This window comes from Centruroides vittatus, unplaced genomic scaffold (assembly GCF_030686945.1).
Source record: "Centruroides vittatus isolate TY-2023 unplaced genomic scaffold, ASM3068694v2 contig_375, whole genome shotgun sequence".
Taxonomy (NCBI): Eukaryota; Metazoa; Arthropoda; class Arachnida; order Scorpiones; family Buthidae; genus Centruroides; species Centruroides vittatus.
The window spans coordinates 711,022-736,345 of record NW_027122197.1 but is presented as its reverse complement, the minus strand read 5'-3'; the positions used below and the strand labels follow the sequence as shown (position 1 = coordinate 736,345).

Here is a 25,324-nt window from a genome sequence, read left to right as displayed (position 1 = left end):
GAATAACTCAACGTCTGCAGCAGAAACTGGCAGAGACCCGCCTGAAACATCAGAACACCATCCTGCTGCATGACAATGCATGGCCACATACAGCTAGCCAGACCCGCCAGAAGCTACTGGACCTGAACTGGGAGGTCTTGCCCCACCTGCCGTATAGCCCTGACATTGCACCTTCTGATTACCACCTGTTCACCCTGCTCGAGTGTCACCTGGCTGGCAAGGAGTTCAACAATAAAGCCAACTTGGGAGGCCAGCTTGACCAACTTGACTCTTCATAGCTGCCAGAGTTTTATCAAGAAGGCATCCATTCCTTGCATAAGCGTTGGCAGGAAGTGGTCAACAACAACGATGATTACATTGATGATTGAAGTCAATTCTGTACATAAAATTTTCTTGGCTAAATAAAATGCGTCCAAAAGTGCAAGAACTTTCTGTTCAATCAGATAATATAGAACTATTAATAATTTTTCTTATTCTTATCACTATCAATATTGTCAAAGATAATTTACTCATTTTAATATTTATTAAAGTTTCAGATTTAAATAAAACATTTTAATTGAGTGAAATTTATATAAAATAGGTTAATTAGTTTTTCTGCTACCAATAGTTTATGTAAATAGACAAATAATTTATTGAACTTATCACTTTTTATTATTGAAAATTTTACATATTGGATTTCTTTTTACAGAAAAAAAAAACCAATGCATTCACGAAAGTCCTAGAAAAATTTGTGCAGCAGTCCTTAGATGCTTAAAATGGCATTGAGGATGAATGTAGTGAAAAAATGTGAACATTAAATCCAGTGCTGATTCAGAAAAGCCATAATACAAAGTGAAAAGATTTCTAACAGATATACTATCCAACTTACTTAATATTACTTAAACAAATATCAAACTGATTCTGTTGACATAAATTAGTCTCAAGTTTCCTATTAAAAGAAAAACTATAGTGAGCAGATAGATATGCATCTTACATTTGAGTAAATATGGTTTTTTTTAAATAAGTATTAAATATTCTCTTCCATTAATATGCTTAGACTACGGTCAGATTTGTTTATAAACATTAGCTGATCATCTTGTTTTGATAAGTTAAAATAGTGATAATTAATTTTATTTATATATTCTTATCCTATTAATAAGATAAAATTACAATTGTTCTGTAGAAATTACTGATATTGATATGACTAAGTTAATCTATAAACAAAATTCTTGTTTGATATGAAATATTTTCATTTCATATATATCAAATGAATTTATATTTATATATGATAATATTTCATATAAAACATAAATTTTGTATATAGTTTGATTCAAAATAACCAATAACAAATTCATATTTTCTATAAAAACAGATGAATATTTACCTTTTCATTACTATCATTTTTCTTGCTGCGAATCTTAGGTCTAAAACATAAATAGTATATTTGAATGAAACAAATATAAATATTGTTAATATTAAAGCACATATTGTAAAATAAAAATATAAGAAAACATTTTGTTAAAGTTCTTTAATTTTATAAATAGATTTTAATGTATATATTAATGACAACAAATTAATAGTAGTGTAAACAAGTTTGTTACTGTAATATTGAGAGATAGTACTCCAAAAGAAACTAAACCAAGGTAGAGTTGATGTTGGAGTTAAAATTTTTATTACAGAAAGAATTATGTTTTTTTCTTATTCTTCATACAATCAGCTGTTATATTCCAATAGGTAACTCTAAAATATGATTAAGATCTGGTTGAAAATTCATCCAGACTTCCAAATTTCACACTGAAGATTGTTTGTATAATCCTTGGAGGATTGAACGACAACAATTATTTTATCATCATATGGTTTGTAACCTTCAAATTATGTGAAAGTGTGCCATCAATAGTGTGAGAGTCGTGATGAACAAGTTATTCATTGGTAAAACTAGCAACAACAACTTCATTGAAAATTTATTTTTCATTTTATTTTATACTTTTTCTAATTTAATACTATTTATTTATTACCATACTGTAATAAATATTAATTATATATACAGTACAAATAAATATATAATAAATATTAAAATAAATTGATATTTAAGTATTTGTATATATTTAATAAAATTAATATCTATTAAATTTATGTTTATTTTATTTATACATAATCTGAAGCATACTCATTACAAAATTAAAAATTTCTAAATCATTTACTTGGTGTTTGCAGGAAGCTGATTAGTTGGAGGAGGAAGTGGAGCAGGCCTTATTGGCTTGAGTGACATTCGTTCCCATCAACTAAGATCTTTCTAATAAATAAATGTACAACATTAGTTTTATGAAAGAATTGAATTGTTTATTTTTTGATTAATGATAAAATTAGACATACTAGAAATAACATTACTCTTTAGATGATTAAATTATTAACTTTTGATGATGATATAATTTAACAAAAAAATTTAGTAAATTTAAGTATAAATAAAGTTAAATTATTTAACAGTAATCTTTCAAATTCTAAAATTTTTCTCAAATATGTCTATCAGAAGTTATTTTCTATTATTACAAAATGATCAAAAAAACAGAGATAATTGTCAAATTAACTAAAAATAAAAGTAAATTTAGACAAAAATAATTATATTTACACAAAATCATCTACTAAAATTAACAATTTATTCAATTATTGAATTTAAATAATTAAATTATTTTAAAATTTACATAAAAGTTATTCAGAACATTTAAACTAAGTAGAAAAAAATATGAAATTGAATATGTAGCTGCTTCACAAGTATTTTCTTCTTCCCACAAGCTGTATAAATATTAAGTTACATTTATAGATAAATTTTTCTTTATATCTCATTCTTCATATCAAAAACACAGGAGACTGCTTTAATAAATTCACAAGTTGTAATGTCAATCAAATGTAATTGAATTCCAAAGAAAAATTTTATTAGTATGTAGTATTAATTTTTTTAATCTTGCAATTTTTATGAACTTTTAAGATAAACATTATAAATAATAGAATTAAAATTATGAATAAGACAGCTGTTATTGGTATGCCAAAAAAGCATGCTAATTCCACACATTTATATATTTATTACTTTATATCTTAATAAACAATGTAATAAAAAATAGACTTTTTTAAGACTGTAATTAATTCAAACATGATAAAGGATGATAAAATATATTTCCAAATAATGCTGAAATAAACTATGATCACATTTTTGATTGATTTTACTACATTAGGTGTCACTTATTACAATCACTTGATACTAGTCTATATTGATAACAATAACTAAGTGATAAACTGTGCAGTGAAAGTAATTAACTACAAATTTGTGGAAATTCTAGTTTTATTAAAATCAGACTATTTAAAAATATGTTAAAATGTTTAAAAATAAATTTAATAACTAGCTTAAAAAGTTTATTAATTATTATAATTATTTGAATAGTTCATCCAACATGTTTTCATTAATGATATTGCCAGAAAATACTCAAATTCATAATGTTTTTGAAACTCAATTCATCTGTAGTACTTGCAGTTTCTCACATCTGAATATTTTTGGAAAATCTCAACTATCTTCACATTGATTTTCTTCAATTTTATCAAATTTCTCCAGAGCTTTCTTCAATAACAATTTGGCCTATTTATGATATCATAGCAGATTGGTAATTGACAAGGACACATTTACACATTTTCTGGAGTATTATTTATCTTCTTCATTTCAACAGACAACTTAATTTTCAGACGTGTATGTGATTTTTTTTTTAAAAATCCACCCATTGAGAACTGTTTAAAAAAATTCTCAATGATCTTCTCAGACAGTTGATCTTGCAATATACATTATCAAAAAATGTACTGCATGACATAGGAAAATTCTTTTAGCAATAGAAAGTCATATCAGTTTGAGTGTCATCTATTTCTCCTAAAACTCTTGCATACATTTCACTTCCATAGCATGCCTTTAAGTATAGATACGATTCCTTGGTCACACAGCTGAATTAGTGATGATGTATTCATAATAAATGTTTCTACTGTTTTTAATGACACACTATTAACACAAATTTAATGTATAATTGTCTACCAACAAAACAATCTTTCATTTCAAAGATGTTAGTTCTCATCCAGGCATTTGCATTTGAATAGTAATTCACTGGTAAATTTTCATACCCGTATATCATCTTGTGATTGGAAAAAAATCCTACACGTGTTTCTGATTTTGCATATTAACTCAGCAAATAACTGTTAAAACTCAGCATTTTCTTGTTTAAACAAGTATGATGAGGCATTGCACAAAAAGTGCTGTTTCAACTGAATTGTAGACATTCCTTGGTGAATATTTCACAATTCTGTCTGTTTCCAAAATTCATTTGATGCAAAATAAGAACTTATCATGAATGCATCTGTACTACACACATTATTCCATTATTCTCTCTTTTTTCTGCAAATTGAACCAACCATTGGTTGCAATAAAATATTTCTATTCCATATTGCTGATGCTTAAGCTCTCTTCTTAGTTAATGCTTTATGACAAATTAGTGTCCCATTAACATGTGCATTTTTTCATAAACATTACTAAACCAAAGCTTCAAAGCTAACTCAACTTCACTATCTTTCCCAGTTTAATTTTACTTGTATATTATATTGTCATTTTTTCATGCTGACATTTCAATATTTACTCTTTTTCAAAATCTGGGAAGTGGCTATGAAATTTTCAATTGTATAGGTGGCATTGCATTGACTCATTTTTGGCAACTTAGAATTCTTAAATTTCAAGTTTATCTTTGAGTGGCAACTCTTTACATTTTCTTATTTCCATCTTCCAATAAGCTAAGAAATACAGTACAGTATCATAATTCAGGAATGCAGAATATTTTAAGGACAGAAATAAAAATTGTAATAGTCACCAACACCACAAATAATGGACTTTTAACATAGTGGTTCTAATTAACCTTTGACATCCAAATTAAAGAAAAAAGAAATGTGCAATTTTTTCTGAAAAATTTAAGAAAGGCACAGATTTTTGGGAAAAAAAAATTTATACTTTGATTGACTTTTCCATTATTTTATTTTTTAAAAATTAATCACATTTTTTTATAATATTTTAAAATATATTCTGACATTAATGTTTTTATTATATAATAAACATATGAAAAAATATCATATGAAAAATAAAGTTTATAAAATAATCATAAAAGTTCTATTTAGCTATTTAATAGAAACAATTTGGAAAAACTTTTTAAATGCAGTTTATTAATTTGCAAATTTCCCCATATGGTAAATGAGTAAATATCTCATTCACATGATCAAACATTCTTCATCCCCATTGTAATTGAACAGTAATGAAGATCCATCTTCAACAATAGAAGACATCTAGCCTATGAGATGATAAGTGAAAGAATTGAAATTTAAGCTACAGTATTAAGTGAAATATTAAAACAAATGCTTAACATATTGACAATATCTTATATAATTAGATGATTTAATTTAAAATTAATTGGCTGTTGTGCTAATATTTTTATTGGAACAGCACCATCTGTTTTGTCAGTTGGCTGTAATTTACTGTTCATGTAAATTAAAATTATAATTATCATTGTGTTACTAATAAGCAAAATATTTGTAATGTCTCAAAAATACCTTAATTATATTCTTTAATAAATCAATACAAAAAGCAATAATTTTTTCTCATGAAGACAAATTTTCATAATGCATGTATTTGTTGTCTTGACAGTTTGAAATCTTATTTGCTTATATGGACATTTTCTTATAACACTAAAGGTTTTGCCATTAATCCTAATAAAAAACTGACATAATTAAAATAATATCAGCAGGGGTCTCAACGAAAGTTCATTTAAAAAATAGGGACTTAGGGACATAAAAACAGGAATGAAAGGGGCCAAATTTAGAACTTTAACTAAAAATAAAGAAAAAACTGTTAGAGACCTTGATTTGCTTGAAAGTTAGCTATATATGCATTTTAAATTCTCAACTAAATGGACTGTTGAGCCAAACCAAACTTTAGTTACCCAAAATATTTTTAATATAGTTAAGCTGGTAATAAAAAATAATAATAAAATAATATGCATGGTAATACTGTATGGTAATATTGTGAACAAAATTTTAAGAGGTAGAGTGATTGGGTAATTTTACAGAAAACTTCAGATCTGCAAATAAAGTTAAGATTTGACCTAGATGGAATATGGCCTCCTTAAATTTATAAAACTTGCAATAATTATATCTTTAATAACAAAGCTATATAGAGCAAAACTTTTTAACTTAAAGTTAAGATGATTTACCATCACAAATACAATTAGAGTTGCTTTACACAAAACTAAAGCAAAAAATCAGATACAAAACTAAAAATTCCAGCAATGAATGGCTTAACTTTCCCAGCAACATTTGGTAGTGCCATCTGTCATGATATTTCATTAAAAAACTTTTTTATTTTTAACTACAATAGAGTGTCATTTATCCGAAAGCCGGTTAACCGAAAGCTTTCCAGTCGGACTGTGTCGTGCTGAGTCGAACGTTTTTGATACTAGATTAACTGCTAAAGTATAATGTTTTTTTGTTTTTATATTTTTCAATATATTTTGTACAAACAAAATAAAGAAATAATTTTTAATGATACAATAGCCTCAATTATTATTATAAAAATTTTCGTTAAGCTTAAAATCGACGAAAATTCAACATGAAGCGATACGCAATGGAGAAAAATTTCAACATCAGATAGGTTAATATATTTTTTTTGTACATAATCGGTTATCCGAACAACCCCAGTCCCCAATTGATTCGGATAAATGATGCTCTATTGTATTATAAAATGGCAAAAAGCTGAATTTGAAGGTTACAGATGGGTTTTATAAAAAATTTTAAATGCTAATAATGTGTAAAATTGTCATTATGTTTGACCTTACTGGAGATACACATGACCCCTTTTATCTCCCATTCCCTCAACCTTAAATCACCAAAATTTAATAACATCAATCCCCCTAACAAACAAACCTTGTAAAATTTCACAAATTTTCAACAAAAAGCACAGGAGTTAAGCTTCAAAGAGGGTAAACAAAATCGTGCCCCATGCACTTAACAGCCATACATACATAAAAACCCTCAAAATTTTTTGTGTTTCTAAACATGAGTCCAAAAATATAAAATCCTGGGGGGGTCATTTTTGATCGATTTCCATACTTTCCCTCCATTCTAACGAAGCCAGAAAAGTAAAAATAAAATAAATAGAAGATTCTAACAGACTGAAATTAACCAAAAAGGGCAATACTTAAATCTATTTTTCAAAACATCACAAAAATAACTAAACAGGCTTTATCCAAACAATGAAAACAGTACACACATTACTTATTCCTGATATTAACACAGGCTATTTCTACTGTTAAATTATTAATGCTAATAACAATCATTTGATAATCTAAATGAGATAGCAGCATAAGAACCCCAGATATTCTTCACTAGGGCAGAAAAGTCCTTTCACACTTTTTATAAAACAAACAGCTTAGGGTTGACAGAACATTATTTAAAATTTTATATGTAATAAAAAATTTTATATATATATATTTTTTTACTTTATCCTGTGGCACTAAGAGAGCCTTTCATCAAGGCCATCACAGGTCCAACCAGCACCCCAATGGAGTGTTCAATTGTCAGTGAGATAGGGGCCCCCAACATATCTGGGAATGAACCACTCCTGAAAAAATTCCTGGAGTTTTCAACCCATCCAGATTCAGCCTACTGCTCTGGAGACCTGGGAATGATATCTTAACCATTCATCCAAGAATCTATATAACAGTATTAAAAACGTTTAAATAGGAGGCGAATGAAATAAAACTTGAAAAATAAGCACTTGCATCATGTTTTAGCTTTCAGAGAGTAAATCAAGTTAAATATATTTTTATACTATTATATACATAAAGTATATTAAAATAACTAGCATCCATAAAATAAGTACTTTTATGGACCAAATGATGAAAAAAAGAAACTTTTTAGGAACCAAGTTCAAGAAAAAAGGGACACTGTTGAGAGCACCATCAGTCAAGTACAAATAAAGTTATGTTTAAATACTATGACTTTTTTCATTATACTTCTATTCCAATTATTGATTACAATATTACAAATTATGTATTTATCATTTAAACATTATTTGTAATGCATTACTGGACTCAGAATTAACCAACTAGAAAAGCCACTTATGTGTAAATAAATTGTAGAAAATAAAATTTATAAGTTTGTCATTAAAAACCACTGTTTTGGCACTAGTGCATTCATTCATATTTTAGTAAATCTATAAAATTATATAGATCACTAAGGAACTTTTTATATTTAGATTATACTTTTCTTGACCTTGGCCTATTTGGGGGGAAAAAATTATAATTTTTAGGTCAACTTTGATGAAATGATCCAATTCTTTTGATATACTTATTTTCCTCCATTATATTTATATATTTTTATTTTTTTTTGTTTCAAAAGTTGTTTATATTTTAAAAATAGAAACTAATAAAAAATTGTACTACTATATCTGAAGTTTAAATAGGTACTGTATTTGATTTAAAGCTTTTGAATATAAAGATAAATGTATTTTAAAAATATATAACTTGAAGTAGAATTATATCATATTATACAATTAATTCTATACTACTTTTTCAAATATTTATTAAAAGATAATCATGTTTGTATGATTGTTTTATACTAAATGCCAGCGTTAGTATATAAATATATAGCTACATATAAATTCGATGACTTAAATTGTAGATATTTTTGTTAATTTGGTATACAATGATATTTAATTTCTTCCTTCCATTTTCTATTTTAACTTATGAAATAAACCATCATTTTCTTTGTGCTGATCAAAACTTATCTGCCAATGTTATATACAGAAAAACTGAGTTTGTAAATTTTGGCAGCTAAATCAGTAATGCGATAATAAAAATGTTATGATAAAAACTAAATATATAACTAGGCCTACATATATAATTTGTTTAATCATGCCTAAAAATGTATTTGCGTAGCATACACACACAAAATATAATTGTAATAATCATTATTACAATTAATAATCATTAGTTTTCAAAATTCATTATATAAATGATTATCATTGAACAACATAATTTTTATCTATTTTATAATATTAAATTTTTTGAGGTAAAGATAGTTAATTAAGCATTACACATTATAATTATTATTACTTACATAATGCAGATTGCAGCACAGACAAATGCTGCAAAGAGTAATCATATATTTCCATAATATTTACATTAGATTTTATTTAAATTATAATAATAAACTGTTTAAGAATTTTATAATTCTAGATGTTAATATTTAAAAAAATAAAATATGCTTTTTATTTACAATAATAAAGTTTTATTAACTCAGGCTACTTAAAGATTAATCAAATACTCAGTTTTAAATATATATATGAAAACAAGAATATTTTCATCTATCCATCCAACAGCTTATTAACTCCCCTCCAAACATGGAATTGTCACCTCCCAGTACAGACCTGAACAGTATAACTGTTTTTCCAGTTACAGAACAAAAATAAACTTCGTATAATTAAGATACGCAAGAAGTCTCTTGTTTTTTTTTAATCATTTTAAATAATCTAATCTACATTTATCAAAATTTTAAATTTATATATACTGTCTTCAAACATAATATTGCTTAATTCTTATTGTCCTTCAACTTGTTTTCATATATAAGTTTTAATCAGGTAAGACAAAGGAAGGATTTGCCACCTCCGGGTTTTATAGACCCCCGTACGAGCAAAAAAAGTCGACGGAACCATACCCGTACGTGCCTCCAAAGGTCAGCTTTTACCGCAAACCAGTACACCACCTATTCTCAGACTGTCAAGGCTCAATACTGCGGGTTCCTTTTACTTTCTTGCTCCCATGGGTACGTCTACAGCTCCGATAAGGTCCCAAGTTTCTATTTGGTGGCATAATTGTACTTTTAATTGTATACTTACACTTGTATGGAGAGAAATATTCAATTTTTCTCACATATTGAACTTAAAACCAATCATAAGTCTTGTTAGAAGTTACCTTTAGGTCATTTATTTATGTATATATGAGATAATTACCTGAAAGCAACTTCTACCATATCTTATATAAAGAAATAAATTATTAAAAATAAATAATATATTATCAAAATAATCAAATTCTTGCTGATCTGACCTTAATAAAGTAAATATTTTTCATTATTATATCTTATTATTTGCATAGACTACAAGTAAATAAACTTACTTTGTATATTGAAGTTTGGACGTTTAAATTTCAAATTTCTAAGACTCAATAGGCCTAACAGTCAAACTTGAAAAACCATTAAGTCTTATACTATCGAAGATTTTTAAGTAAAAAGATTATATATTACGTCATTAATTATAATAAAAGTATTCCTAAATAATTATTTTACTTTTACGTACGATATTTCTAGCTGAACTGAGTCGACCAAACGACGATTTACACTACAAACTTTTCTAATTCATAAATATGTTGATGGCGCCCTCTTCCGTTTCGTGTACAGAATAAGGAATTTTTCTAAATATAAATTCGAATATCGTGTTATTTTTTAAACACGTCATCCATTGAATATTATTTTAATTATTTGTGATTTGTTTTTTAAATTTTTTTAAATATATAGATAATTATCTTTAAAAATAAATGTCATTCAACTTGATTAAGACGGCGGGATGGTCGAGTGGCCAAGACCACATAAGGCTGGCTCTAAACAGAAATGGATTCCCAAACACATTCATCACCTTCATGTGAACACTCGCCCACGTAGACATACAGATAAATGAGAAAGCGGACTCCCTTGCCTGCGACGACAACACCAGAGCGCGCGACACAAACGTCATCACGGCCAAGGATCTCAGAGTATTAGGCAGGGGTCACCTCCAAACCCAGATGCAGGCCCGATTGGAACCTATATACACGCGCCAAAAAGTACCCCTGGATGGGCACTGTAACATCCCTAAAAACTTTATCTAATAGTGATCGGCACATTACCACTCTAATCAGAGCCGGATTTACCAATCCGGGGACTCTGGGCACAAATTCGGTGGGGTTCCCCTTTAAGAATAGGCAAATTTGATAATTTAAAAAATTTACACAAAATATTGTACTGTACTTTCAACTAGATTTCAACTAGGAAGTTGTAAATTTCATTTAAAAATAAGGTTATTGTAAACATACATATATTTTATTGTGTAAAACTAATTATTTTAATTTAACTGAAAAATTCCTATGTGAAATTTTTTTCTGAAATTTTCAGATGTTTCATAGGTTTTTTCCCCGGGTTTGGTTTTCTTTGCCTGTGGCCCTCATGGTTAGGCCACACTAGGCTGTCGCAGTAATAGGGAAAAAAATTATGTTTAAACATAGTTTTGTGGGGCCCTGGGCACCGGCCCCAAATGTCCCTATGTAAATCCGGCCCTGCTCTCCACCTCAAATTAGTACTGTGGTGTCTTCCGCCTACATGCACACTTTTCGTTAGCAATGGAGTCGGTGCCTGTCATCTATCTAACTCCTTTCAGGTGAAAATATTTGAATTGAAATAACGTAACTTCCGGTTTGTATCAGAAGTTCGTATATAGTTAATCGAAACCACCTGAATCCAATCTTTTCATATCTGGTATCGTATTTCATCTATCTAACACCTTTCTTGATATTAAAAAACGACAGACGGCAGAAGAACAGATAGAAGACTGTGAGAATTTATGTCCACAATTTTTCCAAATTGCAGCCCAACTACGTCCGGCGTTGTCCGGCCAAAAAGTAAAAAGGATAGGCTTAAACATTAAAATTTTAACTATATTAAGAGTTCGGTTGCACCAGTATAAAAACAGTGCATATATATATATATATATATTATATATATATATATATATTCTGCCACTAGATGGCACTAATAGTTAAAGTAGTCACGATGTGAATCGAAACGATAAAAACGGACGGTGCTAAATGTTTATCGTCCTTTTTCTATAAAATTTTATGGAGAAAGTAGGTTAAAGACCAAATCTTCCAACAATATATAAATAGCTGATTAATTTACAGAAGACGACGTGCATATTTAATAAAACACCAACGACAAGAGCGAAGAACTTTACGCTGGAAGAGAACAGAGTGGGAAGAGTCCAGGACGAGGCTTGACCATTGCACTTCGGTCTAGCTGATCCCTGCCACTACCCCAAACTGGGGTAGATGGGGCGTGTAATTTGTGGTAGCTGGGGACTGCGTTCGCGCTCTCCCCTTTGAAATAATCAAAAATAGTGATGTTTTTTTTTTTTTAACTCTTTCCGCCCTGTGGGCACTAAGAGGGTCTCTTTTAGAAGGCCCATTATGGGTTCGGCCAGGCCCACAATGGGGCGACCGGGTGGTGAGGGACGGGGCCCGACATATCCGAACGGACCACCCCCGAAAAATTCCTGGGGATTATTCGACCCGTTCGGATTCGATCCCGGGTCCCCCAGAGCGGTAGGTTGTCACCTTGACCGCTCGGCCATCAGGCCGTCAATAGTGATGTTAATACGTTATAAATGAGAAATTCCGTGCTTCTTTGTATCCGCGAAAAATGATTCGTTTTAATACGTCATGTGATCATACTTTAACCAATAGGAATGAGAATATTTATTGCAGGTTTGCAACCTTAAGATTACTGTTAATTGCGGATGTGCGATAAAAAAAATTATTAAATACAACAGCATTTATTGTAGATACTCTTGATTATAAAAGTCACAAATAAAATTATAGATCATATTTAATTAACGTCAAATTTGAATAAAAATAAAAGAAACTAGTGATTTCTCAATTAAATATATTTTCAGGTTTGTCCAGTGTACCTGGTAGATGGATTGGTCATGGTTCACAAAGGCTGTGGGCCCCTCACTTACCAGACCTGACTCCTTTAGATTTCTTTGCGTGGGAGTTTATCAAGTCGCAGGTGTACCAGGTGAAGATTAACAGATTGTTGTTTCTCGTCCCGGGAAGTGGAAACGCCAATTTTAAAGATTAAAACACTTTAAATTGGCGGCCGAAGGGGCTCTGGTAATCACAACCTGCATGGATTAAATGGAATTTTACACATTCGCATCAATAATCGCTTTGTGATGAATTTTTATGTTAAATCTCTGTAAATTTATTATGGTAAGAAATTATCTGCGCACAAATCTCGCTCGTATTTCAATATTGCTAATTTACCTAAGATCATCAATTAAAGATCTTCGTGCTCATCGTATATTTCATCACACTTGCAATATGACACTGGTGATTTTTTGTTTTGTTTTGTTTATGGAGCGCCGTTTTAATGTTACCCATCGTCGGTTTCTGAAGATCCACAATTTGGGCTGCCGGACTGTCTTGACACACCAGGTACAGATCGCCCCGGGTTCTTCGACAGTCCGAAATCGATCTCAGAGCGGTTGACTGAAGCCTTAACAGCTCAAAGATCCGGCCGTCACCTTGTTATACCAGGTGTTGAAAGTATAACAAGTAGCGTCACTTCCATATAAACAGTTTCTTATTGTACGCAGGACACTTGCACATAAATTGTTTTAGTTGGTCTACAATGTACCACATCTCTTACACAATATATTATTTCGGTGAGAAATTGAAACTATTTTGCTCACGACGCGTTTTAGGATCGTAAGTTTTAAATAGGTTGAACAAATTCGTGTCCTTCACATATACACTAACATCTACACATATGGAAATTATCCGGATTTTTCTTTTTCTTTTTGTTTTATTTCGCGCCGTTTCAAGGACCCTGAGTCCAAAAATGTAAAAATCCGAGGGAGGTGATTATGCCGGATCGCCGAATACTTTTACCCGGTTTAAACAGCCGGAGAACAAAAACTATATAAAATGTAACGAATTAAATGAAAAGTATAATTTTTTAAAAATAAATGACATTAGTTAATCTGGTGAATAAGCGAGACGATGCAATATTTTCGTTCCGCGACACGTTTCGTATCATTTTCTCACGTTTATTCAATATATGTTTAGAACATAGCAGAAAACAACTTTAATTATTAACATTCTGGATATAGGAAAAAAGAATTGACTCATCGCATTGGATAGATGTTCATCACAAACAAATTTCAAAATGATTAAATAATATATTAAATAAACAAATAATAATAAGGAACAGTTTTGTACATTAAGAAACAGGAAAGAAATTCCAATACTCTGGTGTCAAAATAGAAAAACGACTCGTTATTTTAATTGGCCTTAAAGCCAAAATTTTTGGATGGTTCTACGCGGATGCCCATTCAGTTTGTTTTCTATTTATTTCTCGCCGCTATAAATGAAACTTTCTTGATGTATACTAAATACAAATTAAAAATATTCTGTAGATATCTCTAATTAATGTTTATAGAACATCGATTTCTCTTAGTGCATCATCAATAAATGATGTGTGGATTTCATAATTTTTGAAATCAAGAACAAACATTTTATGTACTAATGATATAAAATTTTAATAAACATGTTCTATTATTTTAACTTCGAACTTGAAGAATATCGAATATGAAGTTTAAAACATATATGTTCATAGCAAAAGCGCTTCTTCTTGATGGCTTTCAAAGCCACTTTTTCATCAGAATCGGAACTATTCATTTGTCTCCGTCTTTTAGACCGAGTTCCGAAACGGTTCCGAAATTTCACATTCTTACTTCTTTAAATTCGTAATCGTTGTTAATAATGCTTTGTTTTTGTTTTGATGAATCAATTCCACTAGAATGTGAGAATTTATTTTCCGATTCGAAATTCTAAAATCGCAGAATCATTTAATTGTAAACATCGGTAAATTAATTGAATGATTATATGATGAATGATAACTTACAATTTCGCCTAAAGTACAGCGAAAACAACAGAATTTATATAATGTTTTTCTACAGAATTCCGTAAATTTTCTGTTCGTTATAAAAAAATTTAAACTCGTGTAAAAACGATTTAAAATATAAAAACCCTTACAATTAAAAAGTGGCCGCTACGAATGAATTTCTATTAGGAATTTCAAAATCAATTATATTTTCAAATCTACAGTTCTGAAGTTCCGTAGTTCTTGCAGAATCTTAATGGCGGCACGACACAAGGGCGTCGCCAGGGGAGGGTAACTGCCCTCTGCCGCTGGCAGAGGGGCAGTTACCCTCCCCTAGAAATTCGAAAAAGTTATTGAAATGCTAAGTTTTAATTAAAATAATCTTCTTAGGCCTCTTGTAAGTTAAAGAAAATGTTTTATTTGAGATATTTCTTTTCCGGTACATAGTAAATGATTAAAACTTTATGAATCGTTTCTATTTTACCTACATACAATTCATATCCTCTATTAATTTACATCATCTTGCCCCCCCTTACCCATTGGCTGGCGTCGTCCTTGGCACGTCGTCCTTGGTACCGAAAAATACACGAACTGTCTCTGGAAACTTGTGGATAATCGGTGCGAACAGAGTTGATTCTTGGGTTGATGATATAATTATTGATAACCAAATTGACCATACTCGCCTCTTTTCGAGACAAAATGAACAATTTTGCATTGAAAAAAGGCGAGAATGGTTATGAAATTTATGAAAGTTTATGTATAAACCGAGAGAGAGGCAAATAATCTATTTTCTTTGCATTTAAATATCGAATAAATTTATAACAAATGACTATAACTGTTTAATAGTCATTTTTTAACATAACTAGACAAATACAGAATGCTGTATTTTCTCAAATACGCATTTACAATAATTTTAGAAAATAAGTTACTAGGATAAAAACAATACTTTAAAAAGTACTTAATGAATCTCTAAGCTATTATAAGTGCGAAACAACTGTTGTTCCTTGTTTAATCATGACGATCAAAGCGATCAGATCCTCCCTTCATTGGCTGTGTTGCTCACTCCCATGTCGTTAAGAACGATTAAATTTGTTTCTTCGTGGATTTACTGTTTATTCGCGCTTCCTGGTGATACAACATTACTACTTCCAGAGACGTCTGCTCCTCCAAACAACCTAAACAGATCTTTGAGTGGAGCCATCTAAGTGCAATACGTTCTAATAAAAGCTAACATTACAGGACAATAAAAGTGACAATTACAAATTTCTGTATTAATTCCGAAATATTAAAGTGTTCATTTTAATGTCAATGAAAAAGAAATGTACAATTGAAACCTCGATAAAATTTTGTAAAGAATTCTCTCATAGCTTACGTTAATACTCTAAGAGAATTTTAGATGTTTAATCACGTGATTCAATATGAAATGTAATTTCATAATAATAAATTACAATAATAAGCTGCTTTTAACAATATTCTATTGTTGAAATTGCTGAGCGAAAATGATGCGAAGCGTTAGAAAAATGTTTTTGCGAATATTGAGTGATAAGGAGAAGCGAAAGAAGTAAATATCCTCATTAATTATATTTGTTATTAACACTTATTTAATGTTTATTCGAAAATAATCGAATTTTTTTCCAGGAGAGAGAATAACGCTGAACCGGATGGTCAGCGAGATAATGAATATCTCATAAAGGTAAGATATTGCTATTTTTCTAGAGAAATCGAAGTTATTTGTCACTAATATTCAGTTATTAGCGATTTTTAAAAATATTTTTTCCGATAATAGATGATTTTTATTATTGACTTTTTTTAGAATGACGAAACTTTGCACGGAACAAAGTATCTCCCCGTAAACAAAGAGGATTCGCAGTTCCGAGGCAAGAATCCATTAAAAAGAGGAAAATTTATAGCATTTTGCAGGAACGTATTCTGTAAATTGTGTTGTTGTCGCCGTAATTCGGCAGATATTTCCGATTCACGGGTAAGTTCTCGTTCTTCGTATACACTTAATTCTTCACTTAGGCAAGTTTACAAGTAAATGATTCTGCGATTTTAGAATTGTCAATCGGAAAATTCTCAATTTGGAGTTGACACTTCCGAACATAATAAAGAAATTATTAATGACTATGAATTTCAAGAAATTGGAAAGGGCACTTTTGGAACTGTTTATTTGGCTTGCTCCAAAAACTCTGACGAAAAAATGGCTTTGAAAGTTGTCGAGAGGAAGAGTTTTTGTCTTGCACAGGTACGTTTTGAGCTTTGTTTTTCATATTCTTCGTCGTATAATAATAGAAAAGTATTTGACAACCAAGTCCAAATAATATAAAACAATTTAATAAGCATATTCTACCTTTTATACATAAAACTTTTACTCTCGTTTTTAAAAATTATCACATTCACACATCATTTATTGATGATGCATTAAAGCGAAGATACATCGATGTAGTATAAATATTAATTACAAATGTCTACAGAATATTCTTAATTTGTATCTAGCATATATTTAAAAAATTACTTTATTTATAGAGGCGCAAAATAAATAATGAACGAAAAGCATGGACAACCGTATCGAGCCATCCCCATATCGTGTCTTTAATATGTTACTTCGAAACAAACACTAGGTAAATTTTAACTCTACATTTGATTTATTAGTAATACTTTATGGTTTTATGCAGTAATAATTGTCTTCTTCAGTTTCTGTTTTGTTTCCGACTTTGTGGACGGACAAGAGATAACAAAATATTTAGAATATGATGGACCCTTCGAAGAAGCCCGAGTCAAAATGATCGGTGCTCAAGTGGCTTCGGCCATAATGTATATTCACGATCGAGGTAATTTTCTGAATCTATTTATTTATTCATCTCTTTAACAAATGTAAATTGAACAATGAATCTGTTTGTCTTCGACAGGAATCATTCACAGAGATATCGGGTCGAGTAACGTCATGCTAGATAATTCGAAAGGAGCGCAACTGATTGATTTCGGTCTCTGCACAGTAAGTAGTGTATAATACAATATCCTAATTTTCGTACAAGTGTTGATTTCTCATTAACTGATTATGTTTCTGTCAGTATGAACGAAACCCGAATCGATTTTGCGGGAGTTTCTTCTATCTTTGTCCAGAAATCCTTGAGGGAAAGCCGTATGGTAAGTTGTTGTATTCGAATTTAATTACGTCATTTTGTTTAAGTCTTGCAATTATTAATAATATGCATTCATTTTAGATGCTTACTGCGATTGGTGGGCATTCGGAATTCTCTTATACCAAATGTTAATCGGAAAAACACCGATGGAGATGCATTTAGAAAAAGTCCCTAACATTGACAATATGACTTTTATGGAGATAATAAGAAGTAAGCGATGATTATTTTTAGTTTGTTAATTAACGGCAAAAAGAGAAAACGTGTGATTAACGTAACAATGTCTTTTCAGTCGCTCAAAACGTCCGGGTGCAATATTTTTTGCATCTGTCGATAAACGCAATGGACGTAATCGACGATTTACTGGAAAAAGTAAGATTATAATTGATGTATTTTCTTATACGGCGCATTCGTTTGCATAATTATTTTTCGTTACACCTCAAAGTATTAAATATTATTGTATTATGTTGTTTTATGCGAGAAATTCATAAATTTTATGTAGTTAATAAGGAACGCATTCATTCATTTAATAATACAAATACATTTCAACACATTTTCCTGCATAATTTAGTAGATATTTGCGTAACTTATTCGTAATAAATAATAAAAGTTTAGAAAATTAGTAATAACGAGCCGAATAACTTATTGTAATACAAGTTAACTACAATTAACAGATAAAAATATAATTAAAACAGTATCGACCATTGCAATTAATAATTATTATTGTTTGTCATTTCAGCATCCAGACAAACGTCTTGGAGAAACGGACATCAGAAGACACGTGTTTTTTCGTGATGTCCCTTGGCCCTAAATTGACTTAATTTATAAACATATTCGAAAGAAATGCTTTCAAAGCATAATTTATTATTTTATTTTCCTATTTATAACGGATTTAATTTAATTGGATCTATAAATGATTTAATCTAATCGTTCTAAATAAAAATTAGTTTTACTCGTTTGTTTTTGGTAGTTTGTGCATTGAATATTGTACGATAAGTATTCGTATTGTTTAGTATATATTAAAATAGTCATGTAGAATTTGAATGGCGAATAGTCTGAACAAGCACAAGTAACGTCGAGGTAAAGTCCTGTATTAATAACATATCTAATACAAAAGACGTATAAATAAGCAATTAATGCATGTTATTCTGTTATTCAGATACTCAATAGTAGTTAATTATTATCTTTATGTTGATGAAATGAGAACGAACTGATTGTCATTATAAGACATTATACATCACGTCAAAGTACTAACTGCCAATATATTTACATTACTGACAAATAAACACATCATCAATATACGGGGTCTGTTATTAAATTATTGTTTTCTCTAATGGGTCACTAGATTACCACAGATTATCCGGGATATATTTGAGCATTAAAATGGTTCTAAGATATTCAATTAAATCTGAACCACAAATCATGTGACTTTCGATCCATGCAAATTTCTATGTTTGTGACAGGGCCAATAACGAGATGCGTACCAACGATGAGATTATTTCAAAGTCAATATTAATTTTCAAAATAAGTGCTTTGAAGTTTCTAATTTGCTTTTGGGGAACGTGTCTAAAATACGATGGAAACTAATTTATTTTGAGAGATCGGATTCAATTCAAATCCGACGTTCTTGATCAGAAATGTTCCTTCGTTGTTTTGAGTGCAGAGAAATAGCACTCTGCCAAACAGTTGATGACTGTAATGAAAAGGAATATCAATCTCTATATCGAAGTTTACACACTGAATGTACTGGCATAGATCTTTCTTTTTGAAGATTTTTGCTAATTTGAAGTCCTGTATTTCAGTCTTCAGCTTTATTGTTGCTGATCGCGCGACGGCAATGAGATCATTCTCTGATTGATCCCACTAGCTATACAATTATATTAAATACGTTTGAATTCAAAATTTTGTTACTTTTAATTTCATTTTGATTCCTTATAAGGCTTGCTATCAAATTTTTTTACAAATCCAAAAAAACAGGTAAAAAGAAAAAACAATCAGTTTTTTTCAACAAGTAGGGGGCAACAAGTCAAACATTCAATAATGCGTGCTAACTATTGGTTACTTTCGACAATTACGTGACCTGTGTTACCTCACAACATTATTGGATTTGATTTATTTTACTTTATAAATTAAAATAATTTAATTTTCTGATAAATACAATTATTAAAATGAAATTTACAGATGTGAAGTGAAAACATCCGCTGTAAACTTTTCTTGTCATTAAATATAACATTGTTGCAATCCGTACTTTTCCAATGTTGATGTTGTTAGGCAAACCCTGTACGGTCCATTATATTTTTATCTGTGAAGATCTCTTATGAGCGCCTTTTCTTCAGTGGACATTCGTTTCTTTTAATTGAAGAAACATAAAAGTAATATAAATTTCAATAAACTACAAATTATGAGTAAGGCCGCGACTCCACTAGCCGTAAAAGGGCCGTAAAACCCCTCACCGTAAAAGCTTTTACGCCTGATCAGGTCGTAAAACCAACGTAAAAGCGAGTTGAACACTGCTCAACTCGCTTTTACGTTGGTTTTATGACCTGCTCAGGCGTAAAATATCATGGTCACGTGATTAAAAGCTTTTACGGTGAGGGGTTTTACGGCCCTTTTACGGCTAGTGGAGTCGCGGCCTAATACATAAAAATTTAATACAAAGTTAAATTTCAAAAAACAATAAAGACAGTACGTTGACTTTCGGAATTCCATTCTAAGTCTGTAGGAAAAATTCCAATTGAGATTTATTAATTATTTATGTGGGCTTTTTTTTGGTTTGTTAAATGCTGACATATTTTAAACTACGTTAATACAAGTCTACTATATTAATATTTGAAAAGTAATCCGAATTGGATAGGTTGTGATGACCCCGCACGTGATCGAAGTTGCTAAGCTTAGACTGGACACTGACATGGATCTAATACTGTACACGAGACACACATATATGTTGGAAAAATAACTAAAGAAAAGAAGATGAAGAGAACCTTGAAGTTTCTTTTCGAAGAAGGGCTAAAAAGATGAAAGGAACCTGAAATTCTTATTTGACGTTAACAATTGAAATTAACTTTGATATCATTCTTTTAATACTTTATTTTATTAAAGATATAATAAATAATATACATAGAGGAATTCAGTTTAAAATAGAAGAAGAGAATAATGTTAATAATAGTATAAATTATCTAGATATTACAATAAAAACCAATAAGTGTATTATAGAATTTGAACCATTTAAAAAGCCATGTTCTATAAATACAACAATGAAATATAACTCCAATCTTCCTTCGTACATTAAACAGAACGTTTTTAATATGGAATATATAAGAATTAAGACAAGAACCAGTAAAGCTACTAATATAAACAAACATATAAATGAGTTATAACAGAAATTTATGCTCGACGGTTATCGGAACAAAATAATTAGTAATTTGGAAAAGAAATTAAATGACAAAAAACACGAAAGATAAAAAAAAATCCTGATGTAAAGTATATTAGCTTCCCTTACTTTAAAGGTTTATACCAGGGGTGAGCAACCTTTTTAATCAACGGGCCAATTTAAATTCTAAAATTTTTTGGCGGGCCGCACATAAAGTAACACTTATTAATAATTTACTAAACTTTATTTATAATAAACATTAGAATAAAAAAAACATAAAATTTAAAAAAAGTAAAGATTTCATATACAAATTTTAATGCAAAATAAAAACAAACAAGAAAAGAACAGAAAAACGAATTTACTTGAAATTTTTAATGAGAAATTTGGCACTGTTTTTTCGATACAAGCTGACCAATATCAGCCGGAATTGATGAAGTAGCTACACGTACGCAGCTTTCTAATCGTGCATCACTCAGTCTTGATCGGTGGTCATTTTTGATTAATTTCATGGTTGAAAATAATTGTTCTCAAACATACGTACTTCCGAACAGAGACATCATTTGCTTTGCATTTTTCTTCAAAAGCGGGAATTTCTCAGGACTCACATAAGATTTATAAAAATTTTCGATGTTTACTGAGAAAAATACATTTTTTAAATCGGTATTATTCTGCATGTCAATCACTTCCATTTGAAAGTCTTCGGGAACTGTATCCACATCGATATTAAAAGGCGAGGAAAACATTTTCATGGAAACCGCTGTCTTCTCAGCTTTGAACATTTGGAATCGTAATTGAAATTCGTTGATTAAAATGTCTATATATTGTGCGTATTTTTGAGAAGTAGTAACGTTTTCTTTTTCTAAATGTGGAAAGTGAGACACATTATTCTGCAAAAGATGCTGTTTCCACAATTTTAATTTGCGCTCAAAGCCCTGAATTTTATCATACAAATTGTGAATAAACTGTCCTTTGCCTTGAAGTTCCACATTAAGATCATTGAGATGCTGAGTCATGTCGATAAGAAACCCAAAATCGCACATCCATTCTTTATTACCAAAATGAGGAAAGGCATATCCCTTCATATCCAAGAACAATTGTATTTCGCTTTTTAAGTTGTATACTCTTTTTAGCATTGCACCTCTACTAAGCCAACGTACTTCGGTATTAAAAACCACGTCGCCATATTCAGTTTCTAAATCTTTCAGGAATTCTTTAAATTCACGGTGATTTAACGCGCGCGACTTTATAAAATTGATTAGTTTAATTATTGGTACTGTGACATTTGGCAAACTCAATCTTTTCGCACACAAATTTTCCTGGTGAATTATGCAGTGGTTAACGAATATTTCCCTTCCTGCGACCTTCTTAATGTCTTGAAATAGCCTTCCCGATACTCCTACCTCCATGCTTGACATTGCTCGTGCTCCATCTGTCGATATACCAATAATCTTTTCTAATAAAATTGAAAAATTTTCCAACACAAACTTTAGTTCATCGTACAGGTCTTTGCCGGTTGTAGTCCCTTGCATTGGAATCAGTGAACACAATTCTTCGGTAATATTAAATTTGGTGTCAATACCACGTAAAAATATAGCCAGTTGTGCTGTATCGCTAATATCGCAACTCTCATCAAGTGCCAAAGAACAGTATTCGAATTTTGCAATGCGTTCACGAAGCGTTGTTGCTATGTTCTCGGACAAGTCTTCAATTCTCCTTGCAATGGTGAATCTTGATAAACTAATGTTTGAAATAATATTTATTTTACCAGAAAATGCTATTTCTGCAACAGCAGTCAGACATTCTTTTATCATCTCTCCATCCGCAAAGGGTTTCATTTTTTTTTTGCCAATATTTGACTGACAACAAAACTAGCCTTTACTGCCGTATTTGATAAAATAGCTTGATTTTTAAAAATAGCCTGTTGGTTTCCCAAGTTTTTCTCTATTTGATTAAACTTATCTATCCGGAGTTGTCCTGTTAAGTTTTTATATTGTTGTTCATGTTTTGTATCGTAATGCCTTTTTATGTTATATTCTTTTAATGTCGACACAGTCTCTGAGCATATTAAGCATACAGCTTTATCTTTGACAAAAGTGAAAAAATAATCAAATTTCCACTTTTCTTCGAAATGCCTGTGCTCATCTGCAACCTTCCGTTTTTTGTTTGCTTTTCCGACATGCTATTATGGATTAAAAATTTGAAAGTTAAAAAAATTTGTAGGAAAACTTAATTTTGAATAAAAAAAACTCTAATATTACCTTTTTGACAATAATATTGTACTCACGCCTTTCAAGAAACACAAGAATTGCTAAAATTGCTAGTTAACAGCTTCCAGTCTGACTGATTGTGTGACAGAAGCAAACACAAATAAGCACAGACGCGGCGCGTTCGTATTGCATGTTTGAACAAGTCGCCGACAAGTGAGTAACTCGTCACAAAAAATTGTTTCGGTTTAGTATGTACTACCATCTTATTATAATTAATTTTATAACAATATATTGATGGGAGAAAGTCGATAAAATAAATTCAATTATAGAAATGCTTGGCGGGCCGCATAAACATGTTTAACGGGCCGCAAGCGGCCCGCGGGCCGCGTGTTGCTCATCCCTGGTTTATACGAAGAAATTGATTAAGAAATGAGAAAAATTAATGTAAAATTAGCACCTAAATATAAAAAATTGCATTCTAGATTAAAAGCGAAACAATTAGGGAGAAAAACTATACAGGCAAAGGAAGAAACGCGAAATATAGTTTAAAAAATTCCATGTACTTGTAGTAATACTAATATTTATATAGGTGAAAGAAAGCGTAAATTAAATATAAGGTTGAAAGAACACATTGCCGACTTAAAATACCACAGATTAAATTCTGTTTTTTCACTATCCTGTTTATTGAATAATTACAGTTACAGTGACAGTTACAGGTTTACAGTGACCTCCGCCTTTTATACCGAATCAGTGGACCAATGAAGGGTGCCACGATTTTTTTCTGTCACTGTAAAAACTTTCATTTTAGAAGGAACTCTCCTCTTTTTCTGTGAATCAGAGGAAGTTAAAGATGATGTAGGTCTACACCGATATACTATTCTTCTTTTTCGAGTGAAAAAGAATAATAATTTAAACATCAAAGTGTTCCCTAATATAATCCCACTGTTATTAACTTTCCGCCCTTTGGGCAATAAGAAAGCGTCTTGCAGCAAGCACATTATGAGTTGGGCCAAGCCCACAACGGGGCGGCTGGATGGTGCAGTGGCGTAGCGAGGGGGATGGAAGGGGATGTATCATGCTCCGGGCGCCACTCGCAGAGGGGCACCCAAATGGTTCCCAAGACAAACTATATGTGTTGCTGGAAGGGGGAGGGAGCGCCAATAAAGTGTCGTGCCCCGGGCGCCAATTATGTTCGCTACGCCACTGGGTTGGTGAGGGACATATCCAGACAGACCACCCCCGAAAAATTCCTAAGGACTTTTCGACCCGTCTGGATTCTCACCCGGATCTTCCAGAGCGGTAGGTTGCCACCTTAATCGCTCGGCCATCCGGCCTCTCCTAATATAATCCTGGTTCTCATACATTTTACTTTACTGCTCGGCCATTTGGCAGGAGGTTTTCAGGCATTGAGAGAAGCTTTCTTATCATATCTACTGTGGAGTCGCCAGGCCCACAATGAGTTTCCCAATATACTTGGATTACATGATTGAAGAAAGTTTAAAGAATAACCCAAACTTCCATCTGAGTTCTTCAGAGAGTGGCTACAAAGAGTTGTTACATAAAAAATTTCTTATAATATTTTTTGTTTAATTAATGAATTATTATATATTATATCGATAAAATTTTTTGCATGGATAATCTAGTCAAAATAATAATTAAAATAAATAATAAAATTATACTTTTTAAAAATATTTTAATTCAATTTTTAAAAATGACTACATTCAATTATTATCAGAAGAGGGCGTTGAGTGGCCGAAAATGGCGAAAATGGAAGAAGTTGACTTCGTTGTAAGTTATTACATATTAAAAACGTT

General features: G+C 30.7%; 3 protein-coding genes and 1 non-coding gene across 5 annotated transcripts in view; 3 read left to right on the top strand and 1 right to left on the bottom strand.

Annotated features, from left to right (window-relative positions):
* LOC136975560 (uncharacterized protein B0303.7-like) overlaps positions 1–25,324 on the bottom strand; it is a 41,875-nt gene that overhangs the window by 13,479 nt on the left and 3,072 nt on the right. Inside the window, exons 1-4 of one of the 2 annotated variants that reach the window (XM_067270641.1) lie at positions 10,397–10,457; positions 10,218–10,307; positions 2,181–2,272; positions 1,364–1,403 (exon numbers count right to left, since the gene is read on the bottom strand). In XM_067270641.1, the coding sequence (XP_067126742.1) occupies positions 1,364–1,403; positions 2,181–2,248 (108 nt within the window). In that variant the 5' untranslated portion in view covers positions 2,249–2,272; positions 10,218–10,307; positions 10,397–10,457. Of the gene's footprint in view, positions 1–1,363; positions 1,404–2,180; positions 2,273–10,217; positions 10,308–10,396; positions 10,458–25,324 lie in introns of those variants that run through there. The other variant, XM_067270642.1, reaches the window with a different exon arrangement.
* On the top strand, positions 12,070–12,227 carry LOC136975604 (U1 spliceosomal RNA). The gene has a single exon (XR_010880803.1). It is a non-coding gene; the product is annotated as a U1 spliceosomal RNA (small nuclear RNA).
* On the top strand, positions 17,408–18,744 carry LOC136975590 (protein kinase C zeta type-like). Its single transcript, XM_067270674.1, has 6 exons — positions 17,408–17,624; positions 17,703–17,788; positions 17,865–17,940; positions 18,018–18,146; positions 18,226–18,305; positions 18,673–18,744. The coding sequence occupies exons 1-6, from the start codon at positions 17,576–17,578 to the stop codon at positions 18,742–18,744; spliced, it is 492 nt and encodes a 163-aa protein (XP_067126775.1). The 5' UTR covers positions 17,408–17,575.
* The window catches only part of LOC136975562 (protein YIPF6-like), a 47,286-nt gene continuing 47,207 nt past the window's right edge, over positions 25,246–25,324 (top strand). Inside the window, exon 1 of the mRNA XM_067270644.1 lies at positions 25,246–25,298. Coding sequence (XP_067126745.1) covers positions 25,269–25,298 — 30 coding nt within the window. The 5' untranslated portion in view covers positions 25,246–25,268. The remainder of the gene's footprint in view (positions 25,299–25,324) is intronic.